Source organism: Mesoplodon densirostris, chromosome 10, assembly GCF_025265405.1.
Source record: "Mesoplodon densirostris isolate mMesDen1 chromosome 10, mMesDen1 primary haplotype, whole genome shotgun sequence".
NCBI lineage: Eukaryota > Metazoa > Chordata > Mammalia > Artiodactyla > Ziphiidae > Mesoplodon > Mesoplodon densirostris.
In genome coordinates this window covers 32,274,773-32,293,822 of record NC_082670.1, presented here as the reverse complement: position 1 = coordinate 32,293,822, position 19,050 = coordinate 32,274,773, and the positions used below count along the sequence as shown (strand labels likewise).

General features: G+C 49.4%; 1 protein-coding gene across 2 annotated transcripts in view; it reads left to right on the top strand.

The window, feature by feature from the left end:
- The window catches only part of PTK7 (protein tyrosine kinase 7 (inactive)), a 60,067-nt gene extending 47,950 nt beyond the window's left edge, over window positions 1–12,117 (top strand). For both annotated transcript variants that reach the window (XM_060111614.1, XM_060111615.1), the window contains exons 15-20: window positions 505–660; window positions 1,289–1,521; window positions 2,516–2,596; window positions 9,475–9,626; window positions 10,444–10,622; window positions 11,115–12,117. In XM_060111614.1, coding sequence (XP_059967597.1) covers window positions 505–660; window positions 1,289–1,521; window positions 2,516–2,596; window positions 9,475–9,626; window positions 10,444–10,622; window positions 11,115–11,275 — 962 coding nt within the window. In that variant the 3' untranslated portion in view covers window positions 11,276–12,117. The remainder of the gene's footprint in view (window positions 1–504; window positions 661–1,288; window positions 1,522–2,515; window positions 2,597–9,474; window positions 9,627–10,443; window positions 10,623–11,114) is intronic.
- Window positions 12,118–19,050: the final 6,933 nt, after the last annotated feature.

Sequence of the window (19,050 nt, the reverse complement as noted above, 5' to 3'; positions counted from 1 at the left end):
CCTTGTCTCCCCCCATTAGTCTTTGAGTTTCCCCAGGGGCGATCTGTCTGCCTATTTCCCTCCTCCTGCATTTTCTCCTCCTACTGGGAGCCCCCTGGGGACATTGCTGGGTCTCCCCTCTCAGTTTAGTAGTTCAGGAGCAGGGCCTGGGTTTCCCTTGTTGTGATTTTCCCTTTGTGCCCGTAGGAGACCCTATGAAAGCAAAAACCCTTATGTCACCATGCTGTCCAGGGACCATCGACTCAGATGAGACTTGTGCAGTTTGTTCCATTTCAAAAGTTGTAATCGGCTGTGTCAATAAGTGGTCATACCCTAAGGGATGCCTGTCTCCCTCACCCCAGCCCCATCAGTTCATCGGTTGGATTGTGTGTGGATTTTGTGTGGGACCCCAGGATTGGACCCCTTTGGTGGAAGTGGGAGATTGTGGAAAAGAACTGCAGTCCCCACCGTGGTGGCCAGAGTGTCAGGTTTTATCCTGACACCCTCCCTGCCTCTTCTTCCCAGGCGGGCCTCTGCAGAACGGACAGCCCTCAGCAGAGATCCAAGAGGAAGTGGCCTTGACCAGCTTGGGCTCCAGCTCCGCAGCCACCAACAAACGCCACAGCACAAGTGACAAGATGCACTTCCCTCGGGCCAGCCTGCAGCCCATCACCACACTGGGTGTGTTGCCTTGGCCATCATCACCCCTGCTTAACTACAGGCTCTGGTCTGTCTTGGGGCTGCACTAGGGCTGGTGGCTCTGGAGTCCCTGAGGCCCAGAACATCAGAAATGGAGGGAGCTTTGGGGAGGCCCGGTCCAGTGTGTCCCCCACCTGTTGTCCACACCCCACCTCCACAGATTTTGTCATTCCTGTGTATTATTCACTTGATGTTTTCTTTAGATTGACTCTCCCTCACCTTTAAAAAAAAATCTAACTAAAGTTAGCTTTGTTTTAGGAAGAACTGTGAGAAGTTACGGATCTGTGCTAGTTAAATATTTTCTGAGCATAGGTTAGAATGTAGAACTAAGATCTGTTTATGGTGAACGACCTAAAATTCTCATACAGACCACCCTCTAGAAAATACTATTAATCTGACCCCTTTATTTCACTGTTAGCGACTGCCAAGCCCAGGGCAGAAGGGGAAGTGGTTTGCTCAGGGTCACCCACACAGCTGGGGCCACCGCCCGGTCCAGGTGGGTGGAGCAGAGAGACTCCCTGCTGTGTGACACAGGCCAGGTGCCTCCCAAGTCAGGGGCTTTTCTCTGCTCCGGGGAAGGCTGCTAGCTGACTCGGATGTGTGCCCGCAGGGAAGAGCGAGTTTGGGGAGGTGTTCCTGGCAAAGGCGCAGGGCTTGGAGGAGGGGGTGCCAGAGACCCTGGTGCTTGTGAAGAGCCTGCAGAGCCGGGACGAGCAGCAGCAGCTGGACTTCCGGAGGGAGTTCGAGATGTTTGGGAAGCTGAACCACGCCAACGTGGTGCGGCTGCTGGGGCTGTGCCGGGAGGCCGAGCCCCACTACATGGTGCTGGAGTATGTGGACCTGGTATGCTGCTGGCCGGGGCCCTGCTTGTCTCGGGCTGGGCAGTGCTCTGACCTGGGGGGCGGGGGGCACCGTGGGAACCTGCTGTCACCACCTTGAGATGCTCAGCCTCCTGTCCCCCCAGCTCTCTGACACCCACCTTTCTTTGACCCGCACCCAGTCTGCCAGCCCCAGGTCTGGGGGTGGGGCCCAGGTTCTTCCGGCCTCTCCCTCTGCCCGCTGCCTGGATGCCTTCCAGGTCCTCTTCTCTGACTCTCGTTTTCTTTGGTTTGTCTTTTGTTTTTTTTTCCTCCCCAGGGCTTGTCAGCCCTTGAGAATAAATACGTCAGAAACTGGCTTTCCTTCTTTCCCTGCAGCCCGTACCACTTGAGGGACAGTGTGAACCCAGCCACTAGCCTTCTCTTTCCACCCTGCTTGTCACGCCCAGCTCCACCCCTCACTCTTCATTCCCTGGCCCATCTAGGCCTAATCCCCTTGGTCTTCAAACTGCTGCTTGTCACTCTCCCCAGCTCGGGGGGGGCAGGACGGGGGCGGAGTGACCCTCGTCTTGCCGTTAGTGAGTGCTGATGAGCACTTTGTGCATGTTTTTGCTGCTGGTGTCCTCTCTTCGTTACGTCTGGAGGACACAGCCATCCTGTCTGGGGTCCGTGAAGACCCTGTGAAGACAGAGGGTTGGGGGCTGTGGGGTTTTCCTCTCTTGGCTCCCTCAGGGCAGGGGCTTCCTCACCTGCCCATCTGGGGCCTCCCCTGAGGGTCGCAATGACCGTCCTCCTCCCTTTCCGACTGAGAGTGTCTAGGAGGCACTTCCTATAGTTTTTAATTCCCACTGGCCTCTCCCCATGGGAGGGGATCTGGGCTGGGGATTGGGCATTCAGGTCGGGGCTCCTCACCCCCCCACCATCCCCCCGGGGCGGGTACCTTGTGAGCACCTGCTGGGTTGGATGTTTTGGAGATACAGGCTGGACTGACTTGACAGAGACGCTTGGCTTTTCCTCAGGGAGACCTCAAACAGTTCCTGAGGATTTCCAAGAGCAAGGATGAAAAGTTGAAGTCGCAGCCCCTCAGCACGAAGCAGAAGGTGAGGACGGGGGCGGGTCGAGGCCCCCAAGGTGGGCCAGGACCCAGGGCAGTTACCTAACCGAAGTGCACTGGTTGAATGCAGCCTGTGGGCCAGGCCCCGTGTAAGTACTTACCTCAGTGATCACGGTGATCCTCTGCGATACATGTCGCTATCCGAGTTGTGGGTGAAGACGCCAAGGTTTAGAGAGATTAGGTGACTTGTCCCAGTCATGGAGCCTGTGAGTGCCTTTGTGTGGCCACGTTGCCTTCGGAGAGAAGAGCTGCCCTTCACCTTGGCCGCTGCAGCAGGACGTCTGTCGCCTGCCTTGGACGCTGAGCTGGAGGAGCAGCAGGCAGCCTGGGCGTCTAGGGGCCTTTGGGGCTGGGCGTGGCCCTGAGCATGTTTCTTCATCCTCCGCGTGTGAACTGGCCTCCTGACATGGTGCCCCTGCCTCCATCTCTGAGAATCCACAGGATTGTCTGCTGTGGCTGTATATGGAAAGCCACAGGACAGGACATGCTTCTCCAGCTGGGTGGGATGTCAGGACCCCAGAGCTCACAAATCAGGACACGCATGGAGCCAGTGAATCTGGCATCATGGGCCCTTGGGGATGCAAAACTGAGACTGCCGCACGTCCTTGGGGCACTTAGGATCTAGTGGGAGAGCTTGGGTAAGTGAGTATGGCGTGTGCCTTACAGACTTCAGGTAAGACACAGAAAGCAAGTGAGAGACATAAAATAAGAGACATTGAAGACGTCCACGTCCTTTAGGTGGACAGACAGTGTGGTTAACAAAGAAGGTCCCCTGGTAGAGAAAGCCATTCGAGTTCAAGTCTCAAGGACAAGAAGTAGGTGAATGGTGGGAAGAAGAGGAGTTTAGGTATGTTGCTTTGGCTGGGACAGGGGCGTAGGCAGGTGACAGGAAGTTATTTCCATCACGTGACCCGAGGGACTCTCTTTGGCTGAGAGTCGTCACCACTGTTGCTGAAGATTTCTCCACACTTTTTTGCCCAAGTGTCTTGAACTTGACGGGGAAAATTCAGTAAGTTGGGTTTCATACTCTCCAAGGACAATATTCTGCATTGGATGGTGGGGGAAGGGCATTGCTTTAAAAAAAAATTGTAGATTTATGGACCGTACCTCAGACTTAGGGCGGAATCTGTGAGAGTGGGGTCTGAGGATCCGCATTTTTTTTTTTTTTTTTTTGCGGTACGCGGGCCTCTCACTGTTGTGGCCTCTCCCCTTGCGGAGCACAGGCTCCAGACGCACAGGCTCAGCGGCCATGGCTCACGGGCCTAGCCACTCCGCGGCACGTGGGATCTTCCCGGACTGGGGCACGAACCCGTGTCCCCTGCATCGGCAGGCGGACTGTCAACCACTGCGCCACCAGGGAAGCCCAACGTTCAGTTTTTAAAGGGAGGTGGAGTGGTAAGCAGGCTGCTCCCTGGCCAGCTAGAGCTGGAATGAGGGTGCTGTGCCTGGATGGGGAGGAGCCTCAGGAGGATTCCAGGACAGCTGTGGGATCGCGATAGCAATCAAAGACACAGGCCCTGGGTGGTGGCATAATTGTAGGTGATGCATGTTAGAGTAGCTGATAAGATGATGGAGATTTTGAAGTTTGAGCACTGTAACCTGTGATTTCTCCATGGATCACCTGCAAGCTAATGATGGGACCAGGAGCAGGGGCAGCTTAGCACACCTGGTGGACAGCGCTTTGCTTTAAGCAGTCAGATGCCGGATAGGAAGCAGCAGCCTGTTTGGGAAGAGCAGGGAAGTGTCACGGTGGCTTAGCCAGAACTCAGGCGAGCCCCCAGGGTGTTAAAGTTGGAAAGGAGGGGTGGATCTGGTCTTTACCAAAGTGCAGGTGTTTATAACAGCATTTGAAAATTAATCCCGTGGCCATCTGATGGCGGCTTGCCCAGCAGTAAGGAAACACTTAACTGGCTTGGGTTAACAGAATTCCCTTTTACTGTCCTCGCTTAGCCAGTATTTCCAGAAGCACTGCTTCTCTGGAAAGATAACAAGTTAGTCACTGGGCCAAGACCTCTGTCTTCTGTTCCCATGACTAATAGCAGATTGTTTAGCTTGTGAGCCAGAGCAGAGAGGGCAGGCTGAAGGGAAAGCCAAGTCTGATGAGGGCTTGTTACAAAAGCCATTGTCTGCCCCTTACAGACGACCGGGCAAGGCTGGACAAATGCCCTGGCGTTTTGAAGCCTGAAGTAGAGTGTGTCCATTTATAATGCCTTTTACCACCAGTGCCACTTGGGGCTTCCTGAGGATGGCAGCCTGGGAGCTCTTTGGGGAGCATGACCTCCACTTTTCCTTGGAGATCCAGTGCCCAGCTCTGCACCCAGGGATGGCTCAGTAATCCTGGTGGACCTGTTCACCTGACCTCTTCTCATTGGCTCATGCATTTGGTTGGAAGCTCTCCGGAGATTTTGTGGCTTCACTTTTGATAAAGAAAATGCACCGGGCCTCCCTGGTGGCGCAAGTGGTTGGGAGTCCGCCTGCCGATGCAGGGGATGCGGGTTCGTGCCCCGGTCTGGGAGGATCCCATGTGCCGCGGAGCGGCTGGGCCCGTGAGCCATGGCCGCTGAGCCTGCGCGTCCGGAGCCTGCGCGTCCGGAGCCTGTGCTCCGCAGCGGGGGAGGCCACAGCAGTGAGAGGCCCGCATACCGCAAAAAAAAAAAAAAAAAAAAAGAAAATGCACCAAGAAGATGAGATTTCCCCTAACTCTTGGTAGTGGCCCGCGTTCAGCCCATCTGCATATGCAGTGTCAGTCGATATATTGGATATGTAATGGGTCCAGACTGGTCGTGGTTGGGATCAGTGCTGCCTAATAGAACTTCCCGAGGTGGTGGAAACATTCCATACCTGTGCTGTCCAGTGCAGTGGTCACCAGCCCCATGTGGCTACTGAGTACTTAGCATGTGGCTAGAGAGACGGAGGAGCTGAATTCTTTATTTTATTAAGTTTTAATTAACTTAAATAGGCACACGGGGCTAGGGGGCTACTGTTTTGGACAGCACAGGTGTAGACCATTGTTTTTAAACTTTTTTTGACTGAGACCCACAGTAGCAAAAAAAAAAAACAAAAAAAAGGAAAAGAGAGCACGTTTTACATCACAATGCAACACAGACGTGCATATTTATTTATTTATTTTAAATATTCTAAAGTGTCACTTTTTAAAAATTAATTAATTTATTTTTGGCTGCGTTGGGTCTTTGTTGCTGCGTGCGGGCTTTCTCTAGTTGTGATGAGTGGTGGCTGCTCTTCATTGCGGTGCACGGGCTTCTCATTACCGTGGCTTCTCTAGTTGCGGAGCACAGGCTCTAGGCGCACGGGCTCCAGTAGTTGTGGCACGTGGGCTCAGTAGTTGTGGCTCGCGGGCTCTAGAGCGCAGGCTCAGTAGTTGTGGCGCACGGACTTAGTTGCTCCTTGGCATATGGGATCTTCCCAGAGCAGGGCTTTAACCGTTGTCCCCTGCATTAGCAGGTGGATTCTTAACTACTGTGCCACCAGGGAAGTCCCAGATGTGTATATTTAAAAAATGAAAAAAGTTCCATGAATGATAGTTATCCTTACCACGTGTGATACACTCTGATATTTTCTATTCCTTTGAAAAAAATGCTGGTTAAGATTCACTAAATGGGTTTTATGCCATACTAGTAGGTTGTGACCACAATTAGCAACTCTCCAGTGGAAGCAGTGGGGCCTGCAGGGATCTCACTGGTCAGAGCACACAGACTGAAAAGATCTGTTTTTGGAGTGACCCCTCTCCCAGTGTTTGGACTCAGCTCCTCTCCTGGCCTTTCTGTGACTCTGGGAGCCAGGCTGGTGAAGCTGCTCGGAGCCAGCCAGGGATGCCGAAGGGCCAGTCCATAGCCAGCACCCCACCCCTGGGGTCACTGATGGCAGACAGCCCTTCCTGTGCCCCCATCCACAGTGAGGTGACCCAGGAAAGGTGGCTGCAGTGTTGAGGAAAGAGCCAGGCTTTGGCATTTGGCTGGGACTGTGTGCAAAGCTGAGGAGGAGCCCCCCTCACAGAGAGCAAGCAGGGGAGCAGCTAGCTTGGCTCAGGGCCCGGGCGCACAGTAGGTGCACAACAAGTGTTCCCACCCCCTTCTCTCTGACTGGGTGGTCTCCTTCTTGCCCTAGGTAATGTGGGAGCAGCCCTTCTACCACTCACATTCACCTTTGTTCCTTTTTGAACTTCAGGGACATAGATAAACCATAATCTTGGTTAATCTGTGACATACTCTCATTGGTCCACACACAGGCTGCTTTTACTTACTTAGTTATTGCTATTTTTTTAATGTGTTTATTGACGTGTGTATGTATGTGTGTATGTTTGTTTCATTTTGATATTTCAAACTTAAAAGACTGTAAGAATGGTTCAAGGAGCTCCTACAAACCCTTTATCCAGATTCAATTGTTTACATTTTGCCCCATTTGCTTTATTATTCTCTGTGTCTGTATATTATTATTTTTATGCGTTTTTCTGAACCGTTGGAGGTAAGTTAGAGGCCGACTTTTGACCTTTTGCAATCAGATGTGTGGCAAATGATACCTTGTCGGGTCTTGATTAGTATTTTCTTGATCACCCATGATACTGGTCATTGGCCACATTTGTCTCTCCGTGATTTAGTACGTGGTGGGTGGCTTCTCCCTTATGGATCCTGAAAGTGAGTCTGTGTGCTGGAAGAAATACACAGCTGGCCAGTAACTTGTTAAATAACCTTCCACGCAGACCTCTTTGCGTTTCTGTTTGCCTTGTTTTTATACACAAGGAAATGCTACATGTCCTGTGTCCCTTGGTGTTGCTCCCAAGGATTGGATAAGGTGACAGAAGCATAGGGACCATTGGTCTTTACAAGCACTCTGCTGGTGCTCTGATTTTACCTCTGTTTGGCATGGCTCACCTTCCCCCAATTGGTGGCACCCTTCTGCAGGTACAATTCTTACCTCCCTTCTAGACTGCCCTCTCACCAGGAGCCTAGTCTTGCCATCCCTGTTATATTCCATCAGCACCCAGTTGTATGTGGTATATAGTAGATGCTCAATTGATATTCGTTCAGTGCATTGGTGTATATTTTTTAAATGTTAGTATTTCTTAATTATAATAACATTTAATATGTTATATAATGTATTATATGTAATACATTCACATGGCTCAAAAACTTTTAAAAGGTATCAGTGAAAAATCTCCCCAACTCTCTTACACTTTGGAAAATAGTTTTGCATTATTTTGTAATGGTAGAGCTACTCACAGTCCATGACCCACCACGAGGTATCTTAGAGAAACTCATGCATGTATACACTCATAAGAACATTCATAACAGCACTGTTTTTTTTTTTTAAAGAGGGAGGGAGGGAGGGAGGAAGGAAGGGAGGGAGGAAGAGAGAGGTCATGCTCTTATTTATTTATTTATTTATTTATTTGGTTGTGCCGGGTCTTAGTTGTGGCCGGTGGGCTCCTTAATTGTGGCTTGTGGGCTCCTTAGTTGCGGCTTGCCAGCTCCTTAGTTGTGGCATGCATGTAGGATCTAGTTCCCTGACCAGGGATCGAACCCAGGCCCCCTGCATTGGGAGCTTGGAGTCTAACCACTGTGCCACCAGGGAAGTACCCAGCACTGTCCTTTTTTTTTTTTTTTTTTTTTTAATTTTATTTTTGGCTCCGTTGGGTCTTCGTTGCTGCACGTGGGCTTTTCTCTGGTTGTGGTGAGCGGGGGCTACTCTTCGTTGCGGTGCATGGGCTTCTCATTGTGGTGGGTTCTCTTGTTGTGGAGCATGGGCTCTAGGCACGCGGGCTTCAGTAGTTGTGGCACGTGGGCTCAGTAGTTGCCCAGCACTGTTCTGAATAGTGAAAATCTGGCGGGGGGGGGCAGGAAACAAATTTCCACTGACATTAGAAGGAATAAATTATGATGTGTTTATCATGAAAAAGAACTAAGTACAATGATATCCCAAAAAAAGGATGAACCTTGCATTGTTAAGTGAAAGAATCAAGGCACAAAGGAATATACGTATTTGTATGCTTGCAGCCTTATCTGGTTCTAAAACAGGCAAAATGGAATTGTATTGTTTGTTTAGGAACATATGAATAAGCGGTAAAACTGTAAAGAATAGACAAGACATTATTTTCATAAAAGTCAGGATAGTGATTACCTCTTGAGGAGAGAGGAGAATTTGTGATGGGGAAGGAGCCAGTGGGGGGCTTCTGGGGGCCTATCATTGGGTTTTTTTTTTTAACTTGGTGACTGTTACCTGAGTGTGGGCGTTATAGTTATTCGTGAAAGTAGACATATATTTTATGAACTTTTCTATATGTAGTTCACACCAAAATATAAACCAAAAGTTTCCCTACCTTTTCTCTCTGGCCTCCAGCTACCCTTCTCAGAGGCAACTAGTGTGTGTGTGTGTGTATCTATCTACCTTCGCTCACACATATATTTTATATATAGATATATATGATTGTTTATTTTGTTTTTTATGAAATGCAACTAGTAGAAAATATGTAACTTTGAAGTAAAAAAAAAAAAAAAGAGGAGCAATCCATAAAGATGTGAGCTATACTTACTGCCAGTTATTTTTCACTCAGCAGGTGGTCACTATGTGTCCTCCCCACCCCACCTGCCACTCACTTAATCTAGCACCTGCTGTGCATGGGAGTGGGGCCGAAAACTTTATTTCATTCAATTCAGTTCTCCAACAACCCAGGAGGCAGGTCCTGTTATTCCCATTTTACAGAGAAGGGAACAGGCTGTTGTGCCTTTGTTTTGGGGCTTCCTTCAGCATCACATTAATGGTGCTGAGACCCCACCAAGAGCTGTGTCAAGGGCGGTCTGCCAATACCCCAGTCCTGATCTGCTCTGACAGCCCACTTTCTCATTCCAGGTGGCTCTGTGTACCCAGGTGGCCCTGGGAATGGAGCACCTGTCCAACAACCGCTTTGTGCACAAGGACCTGGCCGCTCGAAACTGCCTGGTCAGCGCTCAGAGACAGGTGAAGGTGTCGGCCCTGGGGCTCAGCAAGGACGTGTACAACAGGTAGGGGGCACAGGTCGGGTGGGCGAGGGGCAGAGGGCAGACACAGCTGGTGGGGGTGGGGTGGGAAAGGGCTTAGTCCAAAGCTGGAGGCCCCGGGAGGGGCAGAACCTTCCCACCCTCTCCCAAGGGTGCAGTAGGCATCCCAGCCAGTGAACCACAGCTCCCTGATCTTACACATTTTCTCTAGTGATAAAAAAATTATAAACCTTTTTCAAAAGTAACTAGTCACACTTTATATAGTTTTATATAGAATTTAACTATTCATATGGTTCCCTCTGTAACTTCCTGAATTCAGTAGTTATTATTTTTAAGGCTAAGACTTAAAGCTCAGCACCCACAGCCAGAGATCGCGCTGGAATATACATTACCTAGTGCCTCCGGGAACTTCCCCTTGAGTCATCCCAGTTTTGACTCACCCTGGTTTGTCTGACTGTTGCTTTAGTCATGATTGGGTTATCACTAGTAAAGCTCTTTAAGATTTCTTTTCATTTAACATGTTCATTTTTCACACTTTTAAACTAATAGAAAATATGTATGATTATTAGCTTTTAAATATTGACATTAGGCGAAGTCTGATTCTTAAGGGAATTTTTTAACTGTCAGACCCCATGTGGATGCCTCCAGATTTCATCCAGTATACAACCCCCCCACCCCACCCCTTGCTAAGCAAAAACGTTTCCAATTTCCCTGAATGCCTTGATACAGAAAATCTGGGCTGTAGCTTGGGTATGAGACCCAGACCTGGGATGAGGTTGGGATCCCAGGCTGTGCCCCTCACCCCCCCACCCCCATGCCTGTGTGTCCTCTTGTCCCGCAGTGAGTACTACCACTTCCGCCAGGCCTGGGTGCCGCTGCGCTGGATGTCCCCTGAGGCCATCCTGGAGGGCGACTTCTCCACCAAGTCTGATGTCTGGGCCTTCGGCGTGCTGATGTGGGAAGTGTTCACTCACGGGGAAATGCCCCATGGTGGGCAGGCAGACGATGAAGTGCTGGCAGGTAGGCAGCTCTGTTTCCGAGAGACAGTTCCAGATGTTCTCTAGGTGGAGAGCTTGCTCAGGGTCCCGGGGCCAGTTCAGCGCCCACCTCCCCTCTCAGGGCTGGTATCAGCACGTACACGGATATGGCCACTCCACTTGTTAGATTACCAAAATACCTTCATACTGGTTTGTAAATAGCCCTTGTCCCCAGCGTTCACTCTAGCTACTCTGGTGCCTGCCTGTTGACCCCACTTCAGCCCCTGTGCACTGGCTGCTTCTTGTGCTGCTTGGACCCTGCCCCCGCCAGCCAGAGAGATCTGGGACCAGGGGAGTCCTCCCCTTTGCTTGCAAGATGCTTTCTATAGACTCCTTGAATCCTTGCTCATCCACACTGGCCAGCATCCCTCAGAGTCTCCCTCACGTGGCTGCTTGTGGGAACTGCAGGCTCCACAGAGTATTGGACAGGTGGTTAAATATTTTGACTAACCCTCTTCCCACCGTCTTTCTGCAGACTTGCAGGCTGGGAAGGCCAGACTCCCGCAGCCTGAGGGCTGCCCTTCCAAGCTCTACCGGCTGATGCAGCGCTGCTGGGCCCTCAGCCCCAAGGACCGGCCCTCCTTCAGTGAGATCGCCAACACCCTGGGAGACAGCCCCGCGGATAACAAGCCGTGAGGAGGGAGCCCAGGCAGGCTGTGCCTCAGGATGGTGTGGGCAGGGGAGGACCTCCTGAGGGGTGCCCACAGCATGATGGGCAAGATCCTGGTCCTCTTGGGCCCTAGGGGCCCCGCCCAGGCACCACAGGCACTGCTGAGGTCAGGCAGGGCCTGGGCTTTCTTCCTCTTCCTCACCCTCAGCCCTTGGGGAGGCTGATTTGGACCCAGACTGGGTGACTGGGGCTTTGGGCTGGGCAGCTTTCTCTACCACCCCTTCCCCCATCAGGGGCAGTGTGGGTGCCTCAGGTAACCCCAACTTCTGGCCTGGGTCTCCTCCCCTCCACCAGGTCCAGTTCTGCCACTCACCTGCCAACTTCATCGGGGGAGGGCTAGGCTGGAGGTGAGCTGGCTTCAAGGGGAGTTCCTTACTATACTCAAGTCCTGGATTGTTCTGGCCCCTGGGGACCACTTTGGGGTCTGCACTAGGATCATGGAGGACCCAGCCAGCGAGTCCCCCCCCTCCCCCCCCCCCGCCACGGACATGTGCACGCTGACCCAGACCTGCGCCTCCTCCCTACCCTTCTCTCCTTTTCTCATCCTAAGTGCCTGGCAGATGAAGGAGTTTTCAGGAGCTTTTGACACTATATAACCCGCCCTTTTTGTATGCACCGTGGGCGGCTTTTGTATGTAATTGCAGCGTGGGGTGGGAGGGCATGGGACGCAGGGGTGGGTCCTGGAGGAGATGGGACAGTGGGCCACCCCTGCCTCACACCTTTATTGTTGTTGTTGTTGTTTGTTTGTTTGTTTTGATTTTTTTTTTACACTCGCTGCTCTCAATAAAGAAGCCTTTTTTACAACCTGCTTCTGATGCTCATTCCCTACTTTTTGCCCATAAATGATGTGCCTTCTTCCCTCGCTTATCAGAGGGGCCATGTGCCTTCCCGGAGTCTTGGGGGGTGCTTGGGCAGGGATAATTGACAGACACTGGTCCTTCTCTCTGGTTTGTGGAGCAGTTGAATACTTTTTTTTTTTTTTTTTTTTGGCCACACTGCGTGGCTTGCAGGGTCTTAGTTCCCCAACCAGGGATTGAATCCGGGCCACAGCAGTGAAAACACGGAGTCCTAACCACTGGACTGCCAGGGAGTTTCCTCCTGGGGAAGTTGAGAATGTGGACTCAGAGGAGGTGAGACCACCTCTTGTTCATGTGACCCTGTGTTGCTCTTTGATGCCAACTAATTATTCTCTGCTGGCTGGCCTGGTACTCACACTCAGGTACTGAGTGTAGAAGTGTGAGGAGGGAACTAGTTAGAGTGGGGTTGGAGAAGGAGTTAGTGACAGATTCAGGTCTCTGAATCCCTTTAAGACTCTAGGAAGGTGATGGAGGAGATAGGACTGAGCAAAGATGCGCTTAATGCCTCACTGCTCCAGGGCTTTCAGCCCTCGGCTGGTTTGATTCCTGCCTCTTCATTACCTAGACCTTGTGTCATCAGTTACACTCTACCATGTCGTAACTTCAGCATGGTTCCCCATCCTAAAGAGATAAGTCCTGACCTCTGGAATTGCTCTAGTTCCTTCTGTTCCTCACCAAATTTCTCAGTAATGAAAAGAACAGCTAATATTTATTAAATACTTGCTCTGTACCAGTCACTTTGCTAAGCACTTAACCTGCATTATCTTATTGAACTTCTGTGACCACTCTGTTAGCCAGATATTATTGTTCCCATTTCACAGATTAGGAAACCAAGGCTCAGGGAGGTCAGGTAGTTTCCCTAAGGTTGCACAAATGGTAAGTGAGCCACTGTTGTAGATATACAGTGTGGTACATCCCTCAGGTGTGTTGGAGTGTAAAAAAACAAAAACAAAAACAAAAAAATTTCTCTAGAGCAGTGCTTTTCAAATTGTGGGTTGTAACCATCATATAAAAAATATGAAACAATAAAAAACTATCTGAGTACATTGTATACCTTATGGGTAAGTATTGTTTTACAAAATTTTGTTTATTATATTTGATATGTGTTTGGGTATGTTAGCTTATGTCAGCTATGGGGGTGGTGCTGCAGCATAAAACCCCCAAATCTCACAACAATTTATTTTTCTCACAGGTCTGCAGGTTGGTGAGGTTTGGCTGATCTTGGCTGGACTTAGCTGAGTTCAGGCGGGCTTGGCACCAGGTGGTAGGTCTGGTTTGGGTCTACTTTGCTGGCCCCCAGAGCATGCTCTCATGCAGTAGCAGGAGCACAAGAAGTCCTGCCAGATCATGCCAGTACATTTAAAAGTGTCGGTCTATTAACATTTTATCAGCCAAAGCAAGTCACATGTCAAAACCCAACATCAGCACTAGTAGGATGTGACTGCAAAGGATGTGGGTATCTTATTCCAATACAGGGTGTAAAACTGGGGTACAATCATTGAATTCACTCCATGTTGTGATGTAAAAATTATTTCCTCCTGTGGGATGCACTCAGAAGTACTGGGAAGGCAGTACTGTAGAAGGTCATTTATCACTAAGCCTCTTCTTAGAGGCATCAGGGAAGATGCCTGGTCTTCCTTGACCGCTCTGCAGCAGCTAACACTGCTGGTCACATCTGCCTTGTCAAATTCTCGTCTCTTGCCTTTGGTGATGGTACGCCGTATCCACCTTCTCTGACCAGGCCTTCCTCCAGCCCTGCTTGTGGCTTCCTTCTGCCTGCCCCAGAGATGGCTGTTCTCCTGGCTTCTGTCCTTGGCCTTCCTCTCTCTACATTCTCACACTCAGGAATCTCATCTTACCTCATGTGACTTTAACTGGCCCTTCAGTGTGGACAGTTCCCAAAGCATTAGCTCCAGTTCCAGCCTCTACCTCAAGCTTCAGACTCACACTCGCCTTTTTCTACAGGACATTTCTCTCTACCTGTTTCCCTGGGCCCAAACTGAACTTACCTCTCTCCCAAACCTGTTCTTTAAGCCAAGTTCCCTGTTCCCTTTATTGGTGGAGAATAGTCACCCTTACTTAGAATCTCAACCCATCATGAGCCCTCTTCTCTGTGCACCCCCTTCCCATGCAGGCCGTCACCAAGATCCCTTTTTTCTACCTCTGCCCTGTTTCTATCTTTGCTTAATTTTAAGGGAAAAATTTTTGCATAGAAGTAATACTGATCATGGAAGAAGTCAAGTGGTACAGACTTGCATAAAGCAAAAAATAGATTCCTCTAGAAGGACCACACCCAAGCTCATTCTACAAGGCCACTATCACCCTGATACCAAAACCAGACAAAAATATCACAAAAAGAGAAAATTACAGGCCAACATCACTGATGAACATAGACACAAAAATCCTCAACAAAATACTAGCAAACAGAATCCAGCAACACATTAAAAGGATCATATACCATGATCAAGTGGGATTTATCCAAGGGACGCAAGGATTCTTCAATATATGCAAATCAATCAATGTGATACACCATATTAGCAAATTGAAGAATAAAAACCATATGATCATCTCAATAGATGCAGAAAAAGCTTTTGACAAAATTTAACACCGTTCTATGATTAAAAACTCTCCAGATAGTGGACACAGAGGGAACCTACCTCAACATAATAAAAGGCCATATATGACAAACCCACAGCAAACATCATTCTCAAAGGTGAAAAACTGAAAGCATTTCCTCTAAGATCAGGAACAAGACAAGAATGTCCACTCACGCCACTATTATTCCACATAGTTCTGGAAGTCCTAGCCATGGCAATCAGAGAAGAAAAAGAAATAAAAGGAATCCAAAAAATGAACTTATTTGCAAAGCAGAAATAGAGACACAGATGTAGAGAACAAACTCATGGATACTAAGGGTGGAAGAGGGGGGTGGGATGAATTTGGAGATTGGGATTGACATATATACATTACTATGTATAAAATAGATAACTAATGAGAACCTACTGTATAGCACAGGGAACTCTATTCAATGCTCTCTGGTAACCTAAATGGGAAGGAACTCTTAAAAAAGAAGGGATATATTTTTACCTATAACTGATTCACATTACTGCACAGCAGAAACTAACACGACATCGTAAAGCAACTATACGCCAGTAAAAATTTAAAAAACACATTCCTCTCGTCTGATGGAAAGCACGATGAGTGTTTGCAGCGTGGCTTTTCCTGACATTTCATGGGCACACTGACTCATGACCTTTCCATTCCCCCTAATGTTGCCATCAACCATTGAGATCTCTTTTCTTCTATGTGAAGTTAAGAATCCCTGTGTAGAATTCTGCTCAATCTTATGTGGCAGCCTGGATGGGAGGGGAGTCTGGGGGAGAATGGATATGTGTATATGTATGGCTGAGTTGTTTTGCTGTGCACCTGAAACTATCACAACGTTGTTAATTGGTTATTTCCCAATGAAAACAGTTATAGAGTGTTACTAATTTTTTTTTTTTTTTGGTGATAGCAATTTTTTTTTTTTTTTTTTTGCGGTACGCAGGCCTCTCACTGTTGTGGCCTCTCCCGTTGTGGAGCACAGGCTTCGGACGCTCAGGCTCAGCGGCCATGGCTCACGGGCCCAGCCGCTCCGCGGCATGTGGAATCTTCCCGGACCGGGGCACGAACCCGTGTCCCCTGCATCGGCAGGCGGACTCTCAACCACTGCGCCACCAGGGAAGCCTGATAGCAATCTTTTAAAAAGCAATCTTGGACTTCCCTGGTGTTGCAGTGGTTAAGAATCCGCCTGCCAATGCAGGGGACACGGGTTCGAGCTCTGTTCCGGGAAGATCCCACATGCTGCGGAGCACCTAAGCCCGTGCACCACAGCTACTGAGCCTGCTCTCTAGAGCCCGAGAGCCACAACTACTGAAGCCCATGTGCCACAACCACTGAAGCCCGCGCACCTAGAGCCCGTGCTCCACAACAAAAGAAGCCACCGCAATGAGAAGCCTGCGCACCGCAACGAAGATTAGCCCCCGCTCGCTGCAACTAGAGAAAGCCCACGTGCAGCAACAAAAACCCAACACAGCCAAAAAATAAATAAGTAAAAAATTTTTAAAAGTAATAAATTTTTGTTCTGATTTTATTTGGGTGACAAAAATCAGGAGAAAGAAAGTTCAGGGTGGGAATGTTGTAGAATGAGGGGATCTGGCTGAAATTCTGGTGCCCTTCTGGAGGTCCTTCATGGTCTGGATGGACAGGGGGCTACTGCGATTGAGGCCTTATCGGAGACGCACCAAACTCACATTCCAGGGAGGCCAGGCAGGGGACTTATCTGAGTTCAGTGGGCTGTGCAGAGTCTATAGTGAACCTGGGAGCAAATGCCTCTTCTCTGGCCACCGTTCAATTCTGCTGCGTGATATTGTTGTGCTCCTGCAGGCGCATAGGCCCGGGGTTGCTAAAAATTCCAATTTTTTTGAGAGAGGCCAGATAATCAGATTTCTGTGTAAAGTCTCCTGATTTTAAAATAGTCTATGGTCCAAAGAAGACACACCTATGAGCCAGTTTTTTATTGTAACTTTATCCACATCAGCAGTTTTGTTTCCTGAACCCGCAGTGATGTGGTGTGTGTGGAGTGGTGCCCCCCTTCCCCCGCCGGTGATAAAGGGCTGTGAAGGTGCTGTGGCATTAATGCTGCTGTGCAATTGCCCTGGGGTTCGGTGAAATGGGAGAGATGGCAGCCTCTGTGAAGGGAAGCTGAGTACTGTTGATCATCCTGGACCCCCTTCCCTGTGGATGGCAGATGGCTGTCGTTCTCTGCTGAGTGGAGTGCCACCGCTTAGGGCTGTCCACCCTGCGTGTCTAAAGTAGGTTTTTCAAATGGAAAAATCTTTAGAAGCCAGGCAAGAAGGAACCCCAACGGCTGTGATTTTGACTGTGCGGCTTAGACAAATCCCAAGCAAACATTTGTGGCCCCTGAAGCCCGTCTGGAACCTATTTATCTATTTGACCTGTTCTTCCTCTTGAGCTAACACATTCCATATGTTTAACTACCTGTTGTGCACAGTAAATTAGGAAAAGAGAAAAAAAAAAACTCTTTAAAAAACTATTGGGAAAGGGGGGAGAGGAGGGCTCTTAATTCCTGTATTTAGGGGTTTGATGAACAAGCCATGTTTTTAGTATGTATGTGTATATGTATATATACACACATGATATCTCACAAATCACTTGAACATACTTTATTTCAGTATTTTTCAGTCTTTGGATTGCGATTCACAGTAAGAAATGCAGTTGATGTTGTCATCCAGTACACACACATTGAGTCATATGAAACTGACAGTATCCTACCCTCTTGACCTATAAAATGGCAATTTTTTATGGTTCAAACTAAAAATAATGCAAAGAAAAGTTGTATGCAACAATATTTACTCTTGTCCCTTTTTTTGGTGAGACCCATTACTTTATTAATTTAAATGCTGGTTGCAGTATACTAAATTGATTTCACTATCACTACCACTTTATTCACTGCTTTATTTAATCTTCATAACAATTTTTAAGGCAGGAATCATCACCCTATGCCATCCCCTTAAACACAAGAGGCTGTTTATCCTAGGGACAAGGTGATTAACTCCCTAACCACTTACTTAGACCACCACTGCACTTTAATCTATATCTCATCTAATCTTTCTAAGGACCTCCTACCGACAATGAGTAATGTGGAGTTTGGAGAGGTCAAAAACTTGTTTCCAGGCACAGGGCTAGGGAGAGGCAGTTTCCAGATTTTAATAATTTCTGTAATAGTAAAGCTCAAGCTATTTTCACTGCCTTGGAGCTAAGAACCAGACCCAGACCCTGAACCTGGGTTTTGCAGCACTGCACTCTTTTTTTTTTCCTCCTATGGGCTTTTCAAGAGAAGGGCGTGTGTGTGTGTGTGTGTGTGTGTGTGTGTGTGTGTGTGTGTGTGTGACGCATGCACTTGCTTGCTTGCTTAAACTTTCTGTCCGGCTACACTTTTTCCCAGGCCTTTGCACTGGTTGAGGGGTGGGCTTTATCCCCGCGACCACCCCCTCCCCCAGCCCAGGCCGCAGCTGGAAGTCTTTACAGATCATCATCTCTCCTCCCTGCCCCCATTGGGGACCGGGAGGCCGACTGTCTCCCCCGGTCTTTTCCAGATGTACGTCTGCCAAAGATCCCAGCCCCCCCAAAAAAACCAGTATAGAGAATGATGAATGAGGACCGGGGAGCCGGCCTGGTGGGAAAGTGTCGTCGCCTTGAAAAGAGAGGGAAAGGGAAAGGAAGTGGTGGGGGGGGAGGGGAAGCGGTGGAGCAGAGAGGCCGCAGGGCGAAAAGTGTAGACAGCGGGGACACAAGCCCCCTTTGCTCCGCCAGTAACGTTGACTCCCTCGGGAAGGCGTGGGGAAATGCTCTAATCCCTGCAGTCCCTGGGAATTTGGGCTGCATATCATTTACTGCAATCCGCACAATCCACTCAGGGACTATCCCAGTGTTAGCTTCCAGCCCTTCCAGCACCGGGTTCCCAGTACCGCTCCCTCTCTTCCGCAAGACTGCGCTCCAGTGCTCTTCCAGGCTTCCCCTACCGCAGGTTCCTCCCAATTCTCTCTACCATTCTCTGGTCAGGGGGGCGGAGTCGTACCTCCTCTCCTGTTCCTTTAAGAGGCGTCGGCTCCTCCCCTTTCGGAGTTGCCGTCTGACGCCTGATGACAGCACCGAGTTCGGTATGTCTATGCAAATAAGCGCTCCCTGTGGGCCAATGGGGAGCGGAGGTGCTGGAACAGCGGACCAATGGGGCGGGGGTGCAGGGGCTCACCATATAAGGAGCGGCCTCGCCATAAAAGGAAACATTGTATCTCTTTATATGGGGGGAAGGGTCGGGGGAT